The sequence below is a fragment of the Hylobates moloch genome, unplaced genomic scaffold (assembly GCF_009828535.3).
Source record: "Hylobates moloch isolate HMO894 unplaced genomic scaffold, HMol_V3 SCAFFOLD_16, whole genome shotgun sequence".
Lineage (NCBI taxonomy): Eukaryota > Metazoa > Chordata > Mammalia > Primates > Hylobatidae > Hylobates > Hylobates moloch.
Window position 1 is genome coordinate 50,834,550 of NW_026652291.1, and position 19,633 is coordinate 50,854,182.

The window sequence follows — 19,633 nt, forward strand, 5'->3', positions numbered from 1 at the left end:
GGGCAGCTTCAAAGTACAATAACTTGGTGTCTCCACTAGGATGGCCACAGTGAGGAAGCCATTTCAGGAAGCAGGAAGGAAAAACAGAGTCAAGAGGGCATTCAGGGTAGAGCAGACACATGGGTGGATGGGGGGAATGGCTAGAGACAAGGTGGGTCAAATAGGCAGGGGATCAAATGGCTGAGATATGCAATGCTGAACAAAGAGAGTAGACTTCATCTTGTGGGTGGCGAGAAACTGCTGAAACCTGAGTAGCAGAACACAATCAGATGAGTGTGCTAGAAAGGCAATGGCTATCAATGTAAAGGCTGGCCTGGCAGATGGTGACAGTGGAGGCCAGGACATGAACTTAGGAAGATCCTGATGATGGCTTGGGATGCGTGACAGAGGAGAAAGAAAGGACGGAAATTGACAGTACTTGAAGATCAGGGAAGAGCAGGGAGTGACAGAGACAAAGTAGCTGGAGATGACTCCTTTGATTCAGGTTTGGTGAGACAGAGAAAACAGGGGAGCAGCAGGTTTGGGGTGAGAAGAGAGAGAGGGTAAACTCCATTTGAGATCAGCTGGCTGTCAATGCCTTTAGGTCATACAAGGGGAGAAGTCAACCAGTCAAGGTCTTGGAAGAAAAGTCTGAGCTGGAGAACAAGGTTCCTTGTCAGTAGTTCATGGTGGTTGTTTTAGCCACAGAAGTGGGTGAATCTCTCTGGCAAAGAGCATGGGGTGAGAGCCATGCTGGAGCTCTGGGAGTAGCAGACTTTCAGGGAGAAGTGCATGGAGAGAATGCCAACAGGTAGGAGGTTTCTGGGACAAAGCACCACCGTGCATGTGCACATCAGTGAGTCTCATCCCATAGTCTTCATCCTTCAGAAAGCTCCTTCTAGACCTTGCTGCAGGTCCACACTGATTTATCTTCTCATGGTCATTCTTGATAATAGTGCTACACTCATCTTGTATATATTCTATATTTGCCTGCTGGTCTTTACCAGTGGGTTCCAGTTTTAAATCATGCTGATTTCTATTTCCTTTTCAGAATTTAGAAAAATCAGCCACATGGAGGCTGTGTAGTGTGTACAACAGTTCACACAGAAGTGGGGCTCCAGTTAGAACTGGGAGTGCTTGTCTCTAATGCATGCTGCAGAAATGGCCTCAAATTTGAGTCAGATCAACAGACCATGCAGCACCCAACCCACAAACAAGGAAACCCCAGAAGAGAGAAAGATGGGATCAATATTGTTGAAGAGCCCAATATCGAATGCAGCATGAAGGGCAGGGAGAAAGGCATCTCTGGCAGACAGAAACATGAACAGCCTTGTTCCCACGCAAGGGCTCACATAGGGGTGGTCCTGGTAACTGCAGATGGAAGATCAACTCCCATTCACCACAGCAAGCCAGGCTGCTCTCAAAAGCTCTCTCCCTCCAAGATATGACCGCACCCTTGGTCTCTGAGGGGGAGAAGAGGAAAGCCAACTGAGGGGTAAGAAGGTACCCACTCTTCACTACTGAAGAGGGAAGGAAAATGTTCCTTTCAAAAATGAACAGAAGTTTAGCAGCACCGTCAAGGTTACAGAAGCTTGTCTTTATTTCTGGCCAGAGCAGAACAAACAGCCCAACTCTGTTCCAGCCTCTGTGCAAAAGAGAGCAGGATTGGTCTTGGGCCTCGTTGGAGCTGGATCCTCCTCAGTGTGCTCCTTGATGCTGGGAAGTGTCCATGGAGGCCTCTGGGGAGGCACCAGGCTTGTGGGAAGCATATATGGGTCCTGGAACGTGAGAGGTGGCCTATTTTGGAGTAAAATACCCACTTTGACATGTTAGATACAAAGAGGGCCTAACCTTCTCCCCGCAGTTTCCGTTAGCGATGGCAGGCGAAAGTGCTGTTTTAAAGCAGCCTGCTTTGTGTCATTAAACAGTGGCTGTGTCCATATCAAAGGCTGCCTCTGTGTGCCTGCACAGTCCTTAAAGCTTCAGAGGAAAATACATGATTGGTAAGGAGTGGAGGTTAAAAGTCTCATGACTTTTCGAATTTGGGGGAATCCTGAGGATTTGCTTTTCAAAGACCTCAGGGCTCTCAGCCTATCTGAGAAGAGTTAGCACAACTCCTGGCCCAGGAGCACTCCTCCCTGTGGGTCATGTCTGGGCATTTGGAAATTAAAAACAAAAATAAAGCACATTTATTCAATACTGGGCTTCCTTTAAGTGAATTCAAGCAGGCAGCTAGAAAGTCAACATCAAGAAAATAATGACCAGTTTCAATGACAGCCCTGCTGAAACGTGTCCCAGCCACTCATGGAGCTGTGCCACTCCCACTCCATCACTCAGACCTCTGTGACCCTCGGAACTGCTGTATTTGCAACCTTTCTTACAAAGGTTTCTGACAGGTTCCTTTTTCTTAAAGGGGATCTCACCTCTCCATAATTTTTCCATTCTCATTCTGGAGAAGCAGAGGTTCAAAGGTCTGCATTTCAAAAACAACTGAAAACCCCAAACCAGCTATTTCAGAGTAGACAATATATTTCCTTTACTACAGAGAGAAAAAGTTTATCTAAGTTTCATCTAACGAAAGTCTCCTTAGAAAAGGCAAACAACATATTTTCATAGTCAATGGCCCCTCCACTCTTAATTGCTATATTTCCATCAAGGTTCCTGGAGCCAATTGTTTCTTTTTCTACTTTTATCATGTCTATATACAAATAATACAACCGTTTCAATGACTTCTATATTTGTGTGCTAACATAATGCCAAACATTATAAGCATACCCAGTTGGTGTTGATTCGTAACAGTGAGGCTGAAGCTCATAGCAAGAGAAACAGAGTGCCAATCTCTACCCTTTTTCACACAGGCAAGTACAACAAGAAAGTCATAGAGCTCCTTGCTTCCTAGGAGCCCAAATCTATGGCTTTTTCTACTCAGCTATCTGGAATGAAGTCCCTCAGATGAACTTGGCTTCAGGTAAGTGTAATATCACGCTGAAACTGCAGGCAACGAGAGGAAGTCGGGGCTGTTAGTGAAGCTGGGCCAGCCAAGAGCATGGTGCACTGTGGGGCCCATTGAGGGGGCTGCACACCTCCACTGGATTGTTCTACAGTTCCCACGCTCACCAGGCCCCATGCTGCACGCCTCCCCCCCCCCATTCTATTTCTCCTCCTTTATGCCCTTTGCCTTAGATGACACCGTGGCTTATCCAGATGTCCCAGGCAGACACCTGGGCATCATCCTGAATTTCTCCTGCTCCATCCCTGTCTATTCAATTGGTTATCAAGCCCTCTCAGCTCTATCTCGTGAAGAACCCTGAATACTCCTTTGTCTCTGTTCTCACTGCTGCTTGCGACGGTCCCACTTCCTTTTCCCCCTCAATTACTGAAACGTCCTCCACCTCTCTGCTGGCCTTCAAATCTGGAATCCTCTGTCCCTTCTGCACTTTGATGTATATTCCACTCTGCTTTGAAGGTCATATTTCTAACATGTAGACCTAAGCAGGTCATTCTGCTGCAGAAGTTCCCTCAATAGCTTTGGGATAAAAGAGAATGTCCTTTGCAAGGCCCAGGGTCTGGTTTTTCCCTCTCCAGACCCCTTTTTCCCATGTGCCCTTAACACTCAAGCCATGGGATCCACTTGGTCAAGCACCCTTGTCACTGTGATTTCATGAATGCTGTTCCCTCTGCATAGAATACCCTTCCTTCACTTACTATTTGGCTGACCTGTAGTCATGCTCTGAGACTCAGCTCTAGGCCTCTCCTCCTCTAGGAACTTTCCTTGACTTACCTCCACTTTGAATGAGGGTCATTCATGGTGCCTGCCCTGACCCAGGGCAAGTCTTTAAGATAGCATATTTTCACAGCAGGGCTCTTGCATTAAGTGCCTGTTTTTTGCTCATCTGATAGTGATTCACTTCAGGCAGGAACAGTAGCTCTTACCCCTGTCTGCCCAGAAACTAGTTAGTCCAAAGTTTCTCTCAGTGGGTGCTCAAAAAAGTCAATTGACTTGAATGAGGACAAAAGTAACCTGTGAATCAGTCATTTCCCCCTCTCTTTCCTCCCATATAATGCAGCCACATCATTCACCACAGCTGTGGCATTTTGTTAAGTCTTAGGGTGCTGGGTTTATGTACCATCTTTGAGAACATGGTGCTAATGTAAGTGGGAAATGTGTGTCTTCTGCCAACTGACTTCTATACTTTCTCTTCAGGAAATTAAGAGAGTGTATTTTCTCTCTCTCTTTTTCTCAGCCACCTGAAAGCCTTGTATGAGACAAGAGGCCACAGAGCACACTCCACTCATGAGTTGCTCAGGGAAAGAATGGTATTACTGTTGAGTACCAACTCACAATTGAGAATCTTTCCCCGGAGATGAGTCACAGTGAAGTTTTTTAAATGAACAAAGACAACTGGATGTAGAAACCAAACCAGCCTCCTTAGTCCAAACACATATAACCAGTAGACTCCACAGGGAAGGGTAAAGGGAAGAAAGTTAATATTTCAGTTGTTTCCCACTTCTCTTGGGTAAGTTTCAAGCTAAATGGTGGATCTCATTTTTTCTTTAGCTTGAGATATTAGCGTGAGATCTTTACCTCAAGAGACATTTAATCTGTACTTCGAAGTCTACTTAAACCATAAGGATGGACACTTGCTAAAGAAGGAAAACCAAAGCACTGTGGGCAGATGTCGTTAATCCTTTGAGAGTAGGAGCTGGTCTGCTTGGGAGAGAACTTAGTGACAGTCCCTGGCAGGGAGTGCTAACACCAAGACAAGAAGGGGGCTTGATCTATGCATGGGAAAAATGCAAAACGCAAGAATGCTGGACCATGAGATTTATTCCATACCCTTGACCCAAGAGGTACACTCCTAAGGGAGGATGTGTAACCAGACCTGGCCAGTCTAGCTAGGTGAAAGGAAGGAATGGATGATTACCACAGTATTGCAGAGAGATATTCACAGCTGTTGGCCATAAAGAGGAATTCACACTAAATGAAGTTCAACTATAGTAACTTTTTATTCTTTTCCCAAGGTGCAAGATGAGAGCAAGACATATTCCATACAGATTTGAGAACTCTTCCAAATTCTACTAAGCCTTCTTATTGTTCTTCTAAACTGGATGTTTAACGATTAGAATAATAGCACTAGATGATGGCACCCCAAAGTGGACCAGCAAGTACTTTAAAACAGCTGACACTCCTGCCAAAGGGCCTGCGTCATAGAAAAGAAAGATTGTAGAGCCAAGAGGAAGAGTCAGCTCTTTTCCAAAGCACCTCACTTGGTTTTATATCTCATTTCTTTATTTTTTGTTTTTTTATTTGAGATGGAGTCTCACTCACTCTGTTGCCCAGGCTGGAGTTCAGTGGTGCGATCTTGGCTCACTGCAACCTCTATCTCCCAGGTTCAAGTGATTTTCCAGCTTCAGCCTCCAGAGTAGCTGAGATTACAGGTGTGCGCCACCACACCTGACTAATTTTTGTATTTTTAGTAGAGATGGGGTTCTGCCATGTTGGCCAGGCTGGTCTTGAATTTCTGACCTCAAGTGATCTGCCTGCCTCAGCCTTCCAAAGTGTTGGGATTACAGGCGTGAGCCACCACACCCAGCCATATCTCATTTCTTTAAAAGTGTGAATTATTTTGAAAATTTAAACCAGCACCTGCTCTTAGACACGGAGATCAAATGACAAACCCTTGGGTTATGAGCAGGGCTGCTCCTTGGGTGCACTCATAGGAAGTCATTTTGAATAATATCTGGTGGTGGAAGAGACCTCAGCAGTGGCATCTTGCAGCAAGGCTGGGGAGGGACATTTGTATTGAACAAATACTGGCCCGTAACACTTTGGAATGCTAGTGTTTTTGGGTGTGGACATTTTTTCTGTCTGACCTGTCAGCTAAACTGCAAATATACTTTTCCCACAAATAGAATCCTTCGTCATCTATAATGTTTCTTCCTTCAGACTTTTTTTTTTTTTTTTTTTGCTATTTAACTTGCTATTGACTTCATACTTGGAATCCCAATCCAGGGAAGTTCTTGGAAGAAGGGAAGTTCAATAGATCAGAGAAGGTGGAAATACAGCAGGCCATCAAATAGCCTGTTTTCTGGCTGCACTCCTTGGGCCTATAAAGAAAATCCTGAATATGAGATCTTATCTGTGTCATTTTTTCTGACTGAATAGGCTCTGAGGAGACAGTTCTCACCAATTCTAACGAAAGGAATCGAATAGGCTTAGATATGGTATATTCCTTAACCTTTGCAATATTTTGGCTTTTGTCCTAAAACGGGGATAGGGCATTTATTCAACTTTTCTCTCATTTCTCTTTAAAAACCTGTTATCTTTATTTCTCACCTCAAAATGGCAGCACTCAATGAGCATACTTTGACCTACTTTGGGAGAATGTCGAAAGTGTGCATAAGGGCCTCAAAAAAAAAAAAAAAAGGAGAGAAGGAAAACAAAGTAAAAGGAAGAATAAATGTCCAAAAACCAGACAGTGGAATCAGCATTCTTCTTTGGGCGAGATCTTTCTCCTGGTGAATGGCCCTTCTATAGGATCCTCCTTGCCCTTCAAACACAAAGGCCAATGCTTCCTCCCCACAGTTACCAACTAGAACCGCAACATAGGCTTTCTTGGAAACCTGTCCAGACACTGAACTTCACCTGGAAAGAAGCTAGTTAAAAGCAATGGCTGTCTCAGCCTCCCTTGGTCTTTCAGCTATTTTGATGCCGATTGACAGATGCCAAGCCAGTCTACCTAGAGCAGGGTTGAGCCTCACCTGTTACGCATCACCTGGGGCTCAGCTTCTTGAACACATAACCATGTAGCATAAACTCAGAAGTGGGTTTTGCTAGTGCTCCAAAATTGTGATACAGTCCCCTGAAAACTCTGAAGTAGAAAGAGGACACACATCCCCTTCGTGCCCAAGTGACACATGGCTTTTGCTGCCTGTTATATACTTTTAAAGACCCATTTGTGTCAGCATTAAGACACATCCCCTCATTCTGGGCACTCAGCACTGGAACCATCAATGAAATGGGGGTGGGATGGAGAGGGCACAGGCCTAAGCAAGAGGAAGATTCAAGGAATGTGCCAGGGGAGCAGCTTCTTGTCAGCCTCATTCCCAGAGTTGACAAGCTCCATTTTTTCAGTCTCGTGCTCCCTTATAACCAGTGGTTGGGCAATCATGGGCATGCTTTCTGTGCCAGGCTTCCGTGAAGGGAGGGGAATCAGTACAGAGCTTCCTATGTCAACACTGATGATTTACAACGGGAAGATCGGAAACAGCAAACCTCAGGACTATTAATGCCAGCAAACAGGGTGTTCTCAGAGCCTCCCCTCAGCATGCTAGTCCCCAAAGCATGAGTGGCTACTGTTTCACCATCTAAAATTGTTATTAGTGTGTCTCTGATGCGCATCTTTGCCTAAGGGCTTCCCAGCCCTTGCACAAGCGGAGTCTAAAAATATAGCATGCACGTATCCTCTTTGTATCTATCATAAGTAATTTGGAAATCTATCTCCTGATGAGTATCTTTAGAAGAGTGTAGACTCACAAGGCAATGGAGGAATTTATTTATGTTGCACAAAAGGCCTTTGTCACCTGTATGCAAATCTGTTATCAGGATTAAAACACTGTTAGAGATTCTCAGTGGTATTTTCATGTCCCTTAAATAGATGCAGAGGAAAGGGTTTAAAGGTTTCTTTGGATATCAAAGAGAAGAGGAGAGAGAAAGGAAGCACTACTGCAATTCTGCATTAAGATATATTTAAAAAGGAAAAAAAAGAAATCCCGTGGTTTGTTTTTCTGAATTATTGACAGGTCCCTGGCCACAGCAATGAGGTAGAAGGTTGGAGCAGCTCAGTAGCTTTACACACAGAAGATCCTATCACCATTAGCTGTGACTCATTTAATGGTCTGCAAGTCACTGCAATGCAAAAAAAAAAAAAAAAAAAAAAAAAAGAGAGAGAGAGAGAATGTGTTGACCTCTCTTACTCTGGTTCCTATTTCCCAGATTTTGGCAAGGAGCACTGGAAGGGGAATCTGAGCCCTTTCTGCCATGGTCAACCTGGAGTTCTGGAAGGGACAGATCAAATGCGTAAGCCTGGGGAAGGGGTGGGCTCCTTCTCTCTTGCTGACTACCTCTCTTTTTTTACCCTGTGGTCTCCAATAAAGGGAGGGGCTCTGTCCCCAGTGGTTTCTTGTTTAGTCACTCACCTTTCATCCCACTACCTTCTTCTTGGAATGTGTTACGAGCAGTGGTCTGATCTTCTAAGTGTTCACTCCCACCACTTCCTGAAGAGGCTACACTGCTTTGTGGAGACAGGGGGGCATGATCGGATGGGAGGCACTGGGGTCCTCTAGCTCGTAAGTCCTCATGAGACATCCATCCATGTCCTAGAGGCTGGTTTGGCACATTCATGGGTGGGGTAAGGGACACAGATCGTTTCAAAGGGCTGTGGTGTGCCTGGCCTGAGAGAACTGGAAAAAAAAAATAAAATGAAATAGGTTATTCCCCCCCCTTTATCCTGGGACACCGAAGAACCCACAATACCTCTTAACCCTGAGAGATACCACTAACTGTCTTACAACTCCATCCATGGTCACAGCAGGTTGAATACAGGCCTGGCATGGTCATTTTCTTCAGGTGTTTTAAAAGGATGCAGTCTGTCCCTCTCAGTGGGTTAGGTTTCTCCAAGAAGGCCAAACCTATAGTGCCCACACATTGGTCCTTAGCCTTTGTGGGTCTGGATCTGGTTTTGGTTCTAACTCTAGAAATCAGGATTCATAGGAGTGGGTCCATAAACCAGGCAAGGCTTGATAGCCATATCTGCCAAAAGCAAAAAGAACATGTACTGGACAAGTTTGTTGCTGTTGTTGTTTTTTAAACAGAAATTCTGACATTACCCATGTTGTTCAGGAGGACATCTTGAAGGGCAGCCAGGCTGGCCATTGTTTGGGATCTTTGCAGGGCTGAACCAGAAGAAGGTGGACTAATCTTTCCAACCAGGATTCAGGGAACTATGGCCTCTGAAGGGTGGTATGGCCCAGCAAGGGCCCCAGTACTAACATGACCTCAGGGTATAGGGCACTGCAGCTAGCTGTGGGTGAAAGGGCTGCTTCTAGGGCTGATTCTTTCCCTTAGCCTCACAGGTTAATGCCAAACTTTGTAATGCAAACACTTCCAGGTAACAAGGCTTTCATTCAGGAAGCTGGGAATGAATGGTTTTTACCAGCATGTTCAGCCCTTCTGCACAGTGGGCAACATCTGCGCAGCCCCCATCTTTAATTTCTTTTCCAGAAAACTAGGAAAAAGCAACATAACTCATATAACTAGCCAAATTAAATTGAAGTCATTCAAGGGAGGGATTTAACAAAAACCAACACTGAGGGAGCCGATGTTACCCTTGGTTGGTTTTTCTGGGTGTGTAAAGTGACAACTTTACAAAATAAGTCTATTCATAACATTCTCTCAGCACCAGTTCCTGACAGGTCCAGTTTATTTTGACTGCTGCTGTACTAACATAGAATTGAGTTACATGCATTTTTAAACATTTTTCAGGGAAGCCATTAAATTCCATCTCAGGCTCTATCCCCATCAATGAGGCATTTGCTCTCCCAAATTTAGATGAGCACTTCTTTGTGGGTGTTAATCTGTGTTTTTCAGTAAGCAGACTAGGCATCTCAATGGTGAGAGGTCCTGCTTTTGGTTAAACTGCATTTCTGGTAGGGCAGTCCCAACATAAAGGCCTGGGCAGATTACTGTGTTCCCTACTTCAAAAGATAAAGACCAGAGTCAAAAGGCTGGATGTTTCCAGAAAGTGTGCTTGGGGCAGTACTGGGCTGGGTAAGCTGCTGCCGGGCAGCTGGCAGTCACCAAGCCTGAGAGCCACTGAGCTCAGGTCTCTGTGGTCAGTGTTTCCATTTGGCCCTGTGTGGCCAGAAGGGCAGCCTTGTATGTGAAGCGGGGACAATCGGAAGGGCTAGAAACTTCTTTATGAATGAAAAGGGAGGACAAAAGAGAGCTGCCGAGTTTAGTATTTGTAACCTGAGAAATTTCCAATTTGGGTAGATTCTAACAAAGGCAAGGAAATACCTAAATTAAAAATATGCAAAGGGAACATTGTTTAAAAAATATCGACCCTAACAGGCTTAAATGGCTTGCATTGCTACTAAATAGACTAGGGAAGAAACTATTTAAAAAGGCTCCCTGGAAAATGCATTGCTACCTGGTTGGACCAGAATTAGCAAGAAGAAAAGTGGGGGGAAAGCAGAGAAAGAAAAAAAATAAAATGAAGCAGCAGCAAAAATGAAGAGAGAAGCCAATAGGAAGAAAAGCCAGACATCCAGAAAATCCATTTCATGCCTAAGTATTTATATAAAATAAGGCAGACTGTTTAGGGCTGCCCTGAGTGCTGGGACATTCCAGCTTAGACATCTTTGCTTTCTGGTACTTCTGCAACCATTTCAGAGTATTTGGTGGATGCTTTGGTGCCTGCCAAGTGTACCCCAAGTGGAAGTGGGGGTTCCTCCACATAGCCAGGATTAGAGTCAGTCTGAAACCACAGAAACAGGGCTTGCCAAAGAAGGACACACAGCTCAGAGACAGTGGAACCTTTAGTACCTGGGCTGGTTAGAGGCCATAACTGAATAGGTAACTAATCACTAACCACGGGAGTTTACTGCTAGGATAGTCCTCATCTTCATATGGATGCTAAGAACAATACAATACGTACACTGTAGTTGAATTCCATTATTTCATGGAGCCAATTTGCTTCTTTCCATCTAATATTTTTTTAATCCATGCTATCTCCTCCACTGAGGGGCATCCTTGGGGAAGCTGTCAGTTATCCAAGGACTTCACTGGCTATTGAGATTGGAGCTAAATGTTTACCTAACTTAATGGACTTACAGGGATTTGTACATAGAAACCCACACCCATTTCTTCACACTTTTCTGAGCTTAACTGAAGTCATAAGGGATATGATATGAACTTGGCCTCTGCCTCTAAGGAAACATCAATTATACCTGAGGTGCCAGGGTCTTTTCCTGATGACTTTCTATAAAGGGCTCATACCCTTTATATCATAACGAAAACTTCTTGGTTCCCACAGCTGCTGCCAAATTCAGGAATATCTCCATAGGAGCCAACGTGCTGTGGCAACCAAGCACAACGCCTCACAGCTTCTGATTTGCAGACAGGGCCATGGGTTTAGAGCCAGGCTGAATGCCACACCTCAATCAAAAGTCGTGCTAGGTAAATGCCTCTGTTCTCCAAAGGAACTGAGGCCTGGAGGCAGTACAGGCTTGTCTTCTTGTGGGAAGGAGACTAAAACAGGTGACAGGTGCCTTGGCAACAGTGCCACTTTGGGGTGAAGACAGATCTTCAGGTTTAGGCAATGGTGACCACAAAGCTGATTTTGGTGTTACCTCTTGCGCTGGAGCACTTTGTTTGGCATAAAGTGGCAGAGGAAATACTGTCATGGGCAGAAAGAGGCTACAAGAAAATAGGCCATGCGGTTGTGGAATTGATGAGGGGGCCAGTGGCAGAGTAGCAGTGGTTGTTTCATCCCAGCCCCTACCCTTTTTTAACTAAGAGATCTCATTTGAAGTGATGACAAATAGAGGGTGATATGGACATTTGGGCAGAAATTTTTTTTTCCTATGAGTAGGCGGGAAGAGTAGTAAATACAGACTTCTGAGAAGCTTAGCAGTGTGGTGCTAGCTGCCCCAGCATGTCTCTAGCCAGAGGCTTCTAGATGTTCTTGCTTGTGGACTGCTGTGCGGTAGACAATGGCTAACGATTCATTCAGACCTCAGCTACCCTGAAGTCCTATTCAAATGCTGCCAAATTAAGTATACCTTTAAGAAAAAATCTCAACCTAGATTAGAAATTGGCAAGTCCAGCAGAACTGAGGGCCTCAATTTATACTGCATTTGCGACTTTCATAATAGTGCAGATAGAGGGACAGCATATTTCAGGACGGATTCATTATATTGAAAAGCATACTGAAAATTACTCAGGGGAACAAAATTGTGCCTTTTTCCTCTTAAAACATGGAAACCAACATTTAATAATTATATATAGTATGGATCCAAAATTGCTTGTATTTTTGAAAACCTCTATAAAAAATTTTAGGTCTGTATATACACATATATATACCAGTATGCATGCATGCATATATCATTAGGACACTAATTTTTGGAACTTTTTAAATTCAAATGAATCAAAAGTAAATAATAAGTATTAAGTAAGTCTACTTGAAATATGGAAACAGCAGTTAAAAGTAATCTTGCTACAGCAGTCGGGCAGTGTGATGGGAGTTCAGAGGTTCTTATAAACTTGGTCATACTATCAGGACCAGTCAACTTTTCTGACCTCATCTAACCTTATGATTTTTTCATCTCCTAGCATCTTTAATGAGACCTCTTTCAGCACCTTTTAAGGGGAAAATATGATACCTGGCTCTGCATTCTGTTCATTTAAGTATTTTCTTTAAACCCTGGGATTCAGATTTCTTTCCCATTTCCTTTGACCAACTTTGACTCCATCTCGATTTTATTTATTGAAATAAGAGTCAGGAAAAGATGTTTCAGAATATTTAGTACTCTTTAAGGAAATTTAACTATAACTACCTTTTTCTGCCTTCTAATATGAGAAATAAGGGGGTTTATGGATGGAAGAAAGTCTGGGATACTGGCCCAAATATCTCCTTGGTTCACTGTTAGGTTAAATACATACCTCACTGTCAAGGAGAAAAGTGATTCACATAAGGAAATAGTCCAGATAACTGAAGCTTGAGTCTTACACCAAAACTTTATCCCAACAAACTTTAACAAAGATTTGTCAAAGATACATTGCGTGTTTGTCTGCTCTCCTTAAATTTACACGCTGAATGCAGTTTATGCTTTAAAAATTATTTAAAGCATAATTTTTAATAATTTATAATAAATTAAATGATTTTAAAATTATTTAAAGCATGCTTTAAAAATGTTATGAACATATATTCCTAATATTTTAGAACTGGAAACCTTCTGAAAGAATATAATTCAGTAATGCCTAATCTGGGAGCTGTGGGTCCCTGGGTAGTAGAAAGACCCCAAAATCCCTACATACACCAAGCCTTGTTAGTGGATGAAATACTATGTCATGGATGACTTTTCTACATCTAGAGAGGGTATTGGAATTAATACAACATAAATTAATATAATGTAAATTAAACCTATGCTGAGTACATAGACCTTTCGTCTTTTTTAAAAAAATCAGCAGATTTGAAATACAATTGTGGTTTTAATGGGGACCCTGATTTTTAAATATTAGCTATTAACTTACACCGTTCATATGTACTCTTGGTCTAGCACACTCATTTGACAGAGATGATTTGTTGCTTTATGCCGTCTTTGTTGAGTGAGCCTTCAATGGGCAGTCCGGGTAGCCTCAGGAACTTGTGTGCTGTATACCTTCAATTGTTCAACTATCTCCTCAAATTCAAGTCAACCATTATTTCTTTTTGCTGTCACTATGTGTTTTGAACTATTTCCAGGCTTAGCATTTTGTATTAGAGTCTAGAAGCTGAAGCTGCTGAAACTGTCAGAAATTTGACTTCCTTTTGAATAAGGGCATTAAATATTCCTACACTCCTAATATCATTCTCTATACCAAACCAAATTCCCTGGGTTCTCAACCCAAGGTTGGGTTCTGTGCTCTCATCATGCCCTGTGAGTCCAGCCACATAGAGATGATTTGCAACTTTAATCTTTTTTCCTTCTAAGCTAGTCTGTCTTCATTTTTAATTCAAGAAGCTGCCTTTCTTATAGAAAAACATATGCTTCGTTAAATTTTCAAATTTCAAGATGCTCACATGATATAATTCAATCCAAATAGCTAGCACAATTAAACCTTATAAAAATAAGTCATAGCAATTTAGGGGTTTTAAAAGGTAGAATGATGATGCCAAGTGTTTGCACATTATTTTAAAATATCTTACAATATTCTTCTTGAATTAAGAGGTCCTGGCCAATTCCCTGTGACTCAGGTGATGTATGCTGTGTGTCCACATACTTAGGACAAAGCAGGGCAGAATTTTACTTCTGTGTTGCTAATTTTACTCATCTGTTACTTTAATAATATTTTCTAGGCTCAGTCCCAAAAGAAATTCGGAAGTATCAGTGGAACCTTTGCTGAAAACAAAAATTTGAGGCTTCACAGCATCTAATTCTTAAGTTTTGCTGTAGGAGATAGTTTGATACTTATCAAGTCTAAAGAAGAAAAAGCTCAGCCCACTGCTAGCTACAAAAAGGTGACTGTTTCAAGGAGTTGGGAAGGGGTGGGTGTTTCTGTTCATTTTGTTAGGTTTCGGCCTGCTTCTCAGGGATATTCCAGTTTCCATCCCACAAATTTTTTCGATAACACCAGTTTCAGAGCATCTAAGAACCACTAAAGGCTTTCAATTTTCAAAGAATGTTCTGCTAACACCACTTGTATAAATAATTCCAGGCATTTGCTTAAAGAAAGCCAAAATTTTAAGCAAGGCTCAATGGTGAAATGACATTACACCCTGGATTCCTCTTCTTTAGTTGGTTTTGTGGTGTCACAACCAGTAATCTGAAGCCCTGTGGTGGGAATCTTTGGAGAAGAAAAGATTAATAGTACTTCAAGAATACATTTTGAAACATACAAAACCAGAGTATTTGATCAGTGACATCATGCAAACAAAAATAAATAAATAACACCAGATTTGTGTAAGTAGGGTAGAAGGGAGAGGAAGAGAGGGGAATATTAATCACTAAGGTTAAAAATAACATGCTCTGTCATCACTGCTTCAGGGAATAGATTAAAAGCCAATCTGAACAGTTAAAAGCCTCAACTCTGCATGCTTGCTCCCTGCTTCTTGACCAAAGGCTTGAAAAACCAGTGCTTAGAACATCTGGACACCAGAAGATGATTCCCCTAAACAGACTTTGGACTCCATCTCATTCCGGGGGAAGAAGAGAGAATATGCTACAAAGCAAAGATGTGGTTGGTGGACGGGATGTTCCTGACAAGCCCAAGGAGGAAGCCAAACACTTTCTGTGAAAAGAAAGTGTATACTTGCCTATGCAAATCAGACCAAAAGGAGACTCTAGAAGAAGAAAAAGCTGCAAAGGACATCACAACAGGGATGACAAATACACACAGCTAACTTTCTCTTTCCCCCATGACGTCTCGTTTTTATTCAGCACTGAAATGAAAGCATTCTGATGCAGGGAAAAGCACCTGGGGAGGCTTTCCTAGAACCGTGAGTCCTTGTCACTGGTGCAGCTCTTACTACTCTACAGATGGTTCAGTTTTTGGGCAGAGCAAAGATGTATGTTTCTGCCTTCACATTATCACTTAAATATTTGAGCTTTTAAGAAATAAATTAGAATGTTTCTGGCAGACTTTTATTATTGCATTAATCTTTGGTATATTTCATCTGTCCTCTTTTGTCAGCTTCTATAATGGCAAAACTGGGTGTCATCCAGTAGAAAATCTATTTTAGATAACGGCTGTTTGACTTTACATTGTCATTATTTATGAAATACCTAGATAAGAAGCCAATTATGTATATACTTTAAATAGAAATCAGTAAATTTCACCTACACTTAACTTCAAATGAAATCCTAAAAGGACACTACCTCAATCCTCTCATTCCATCCTATCAAAACCAATGACAACTTCCATCAACTATGAAAGCAATTTTACACCTTTGAAGCAAATGTGTAGGCTAATTCAAGAAACGATGGGATCAACCCGGCTATTTTGAAGTCTCCTTCATACTGAGTTAACTTCTACTTTCCTGTACTGTTTCTTTTTGTATATACCATTATACTAAACCCTTAAGTTTGTCCATGAATTTCTATCCACATAAAATGAAGATATGTCTAGAAATGAGTTTAGACAGAACTGTAGAATTTTATTATTTCACCAAGTAGGGAAAATAATGGAGTTAAGCAAGTGGCCAGTAGTGAATTTAAGCAGATATTTCTTTTTTAATGTTCCCATGTATCTGTAAAAATGCTCCAGTCACTGTGTGTAGAGAAGCGAGATAGTAGAGAAACTCAGGAAGCTAGATGACAAAAACTTGCCTTCTACCCTTTTCTTACGAGATAACTCTCAAATTGTAAGTGCTATTTCATCAGCTCACATGCCTATGCAGAAGGTGCTTCTGAGGTTTATGCAATACAGCATCCATCCCGTGCTTAACAGCACCACCTAGACTGCTACTGAGTGTGGGAACCAGCAAGACCATCCAAGTCTGGAACTTCAAATAGCCAGGATTTCATGATTGAGCCACCAAGACCCTCTCAGAGCATCAGTCCCAAGGAGATGGCCAGAGTCACTGAACAAATCATCAGGGTGTCCTTTTACACCTTGTTACTACCAGCACTTGTCAAGAAGAGCAGTGAGTCAATTGCTTGAATGGAGGTACCAAAGGATATTTTAAAACTGTGTCTACTAACTCCTGTCTTGAGCTGAACCACAGGCCAGGTCTTCCTTCACTGCTGCTGAAGCTTAAAGGCTCCCAGATAACATGGAACAGCGGCTCTCACTGATCAGGTAAGGACAGGCATCATCTCAGAGGATGCCTAAATCCTACGGCCAGCAGAGCCTTGCAGCCACATGCATGACTAGGATTTCTCTGAGTATGAAACCCTAAACTCTGCCTTGATCAAACAGCATTTTTTTTCTTTTCTTTCTAGTTTTAGGAGAAGGGCTGTAAATAATTAGAAATGTATTATGTAGCCCTAATTCTTAGCTCCTTGATAAAAGGAGGAGAACAGCACATTCACAGCATGGCAGCGAGGAGGGCAATTTACTGATTAGGGAATTGGTTCTTGTTTTCATTAAAGCATTCAATCTACATGTCAAATGCAACAATACACATAAATGGCCATTCAAAAAAAAACCACAATTTGAGTTTACACTACTAATTAGATGATTTTTTTTGTTGTTAATTAGGAGAAATTGGATGGGTTAGGCTCTCCTGGCTCCTTAATTATATTTGATTGAATCGCCATGTGATTCAGACAAGCTCTGGAGGCTCCACAACACCCCAATTCCCACTTTCACTTCACCTTCAGCCTCTTACCAAATTCTAAACCATCACAACCTTACCCTGTGGGTGTTGGAACATGGTGAGATTGGTAGTGTTTGTAAAATTGATTTACTGTGGTCTGTAATTACACATAACGATTTGAATTTTTGACTTGGCACTGCATTTTTCATTTAAACCGTACCGTTCTTCTCTGCCCCAGAGAAACAGCATTTACGTAATTGCTCTCAACTCATCTACTTGGGTATTATAAATCAGTTGTGCAATAAAAGACTTCCAGAGACACAGCAAGCTCAAGGTTCCTGGCATAATTCAGCGCCCAGGACCGTTCCAGCTTAAGGACAGGAATTGAACAGCATTCATTTCTTATTGGATATGAAATGGAGAGGGTTGTCTGGAGCTACAGACCCCGGCAGCAAAAAGAACAGGCTGTGAGGGTGATCAGGAGGGCTGGGCTGAGCCCAGATGCCAGCTCAGATCCAGAGGCTGGGCTCCCTTTGCTCCTGTTTATTGCTGGTTCCCCCTCACCTGTTATACAAACTAGGTAGTGTGTGTGTGTGTGTATGTGTGTGTGTGTGCGTGTTCATCTACATGTCTATATACCACTGGTCCTCATTATTCATGGACTCTATATTTGTAAACTCATGTATTGCTAAAATTCGTTTGGAACCCGAGTCAATACTCGTGGCCTTTTCATGGTCATACACAGACACAAACACAGTAGCCAAAAATTAGAGTCTCCCCATGCACTTGCTCCCAGCTGAGGTGAGGCAAAGTGAAGCGCTGCTTTCTTGCTTCCGCTGTCTGCTATAAACAAGTGTCCTTTTTGTGGTCTATTCAGTGCCATATTTTTCACAATTGTTGTGCTTTCCGTTGGCAATTTCACCATTTAAAATGGCCCCCAAGGCTGGATGTGGTGGCTTACCCCTGTAATCCCAGCACTTTGGGAGGCCGAGGCAGGTGGATCACCTGAGGTCAGGAGTTGGAGACAGCCTAGCTAACATGGTGAAACCCTGTCTCTACTAAAAACACGAAAATTAGCCAGGCATGGTGTTGCAAGCCTGTAATCCCAGCTACTTGGGGGGCTGAGGCAGGAGAATTGCTTGAGCCCAGGAGACAGAGGTTGCAGTAAGCCGAGATCGTGCCACTGCACTCCAGCCTGTGCAACAGAGTGAAACTCCACCTCAAAAAAAAAAAAAAAAAAAAGGAAAAAAAGAAGGCTGTTGTGATAAGCTTCATTTGGGTATGAATTACAGTGTTCTTTGTTGTGAGTTCAACATTAATTGATCAATAATATACATTAAATAAACTATCTTTAAACAGAAACACACATAAAACAACATTATGTATTGCTAAGTTGACAAAAATGTTGTGACCAAAGGCTTGAAGGAACCTAGCCCTGTATTTTCCCTAGAAGCAATCATTCAATATTCAATAATTCAGTGTTCACAACTTTATAGAATGCAATTACCCTGAATGAGTAATAGACTATCTGTACACATAAATACAAACTCTTCACTCCACCTTCCATCTTGTGACCTACCACAGTTTTCTCCTAGACCGGTGGTTCTCAACCTTGGCTGTACACTTAACTTCCTTTGAGCCTTCAAAAAAAAAAAAAACCCCGATGCCCAGGCCCCATTCCAGAATAAGTCACTGAGAATCCCTACAGCAGGGTCAGAGCATTTGTACTTTTAGATGCACCTTGGTGGCTTTAATGGATAGCTAGGGTCAAGAACCACTGCACTGGGCTGCCTTCCTGCCTCAGTACTTTCCCCCAAACTTTGTCCCACATCTTGGACAGTCCAAACCTCCCTAGATTGGCTGTTGCTTCTGCCTGGTCTTAATAAGATGCCTCAAAACAATGAGCATCTTGTTTTGTTTTCATGGGGCTTTTAAAAGACAAAATTCATATCCTCACTTTTCCCATCAATGATTATCTTATTTGCTTTGGATTCCCATGCAAAATTCTGCTCAGGTTCTTTAGCTCAGGGTTTATCACTCTTGCCCTGCTCTCTAGATAAAGTAAATGATATTTTGAACCAGGGTTCCAATCCAAAGGATACCTGGACAGGAATTCCTAAAGACTCCCCGGACAAATATTTTGACTCCTGGGCAATAGTGCTTGCCTCTTGTTGTGGTCATTTTCACCCTTGTAAGTAGGAAAGAGAGGGTCAGGGGTCATCCTCAGGCCCCATTTGAATGTGAATCAGCTGCAGAAAACTCCAGGCACATTTTCTCTTAGTCTGGTAATTCAGCTGGTGAGAGCATAACCAACTCACAAACAGTAAAAAATTGCATTCTAGATCCATGGACAGGTAGCATTGGTATCACCTGGGATCTTGTTAGAAGGGTTAACTCTTGGGCTTCACCCCAGACCTCCTGAACCAGGATCTGCATTTTAACAAGACCCTAGGAGATTTGTATGTACATTCAAGGTTAAGATGCACTAACTACATATGCGGCTCTTGCTGGCTGATACTTGTTCTATTGACATTGGGGTAGGCATCAACCAAAACAAAAATGGACTGCTGAAGGGAGAAGAATTTGGGATTTGAGTTGGAAGTCATGTGACCCTTCTGTACTTCTGTACCTAA

At 42.4% G+C, this 19,633-nt stretch overlaps 1 protein-coding gene across 6 annotated transcripts in view; it reads right to left on the reverse strand.

Annotated features, from left to right (window-relative positions):
* SAMD4A (sterile alpha motif domain containing 4A) overlaps positions 1-19,633 on the reverse strand; it is a 221,718-nt gene that overhangs the window by 45,073 nt on the left and 157,012 nt on the right. For 4 of the 6 annotated variants that reach the window (XM_032135149.2, XM_032135146.2, XM_058429412.1 and 1 more), the window contains one exon: positions 8,179-8,442. The exons of the other annotated variants lie outside the window; for them this stretch is intronic. In XM_032135149.2, the coding sequence (XP_031991040.1) occupies positions 8,179-8,442 (264 nt within the window). The remainder of the gene's footprint in view (positions 1-8,178; positions 8,443-19,633) is intronic. 6 annotated transcript variants of the gene reach the window in all.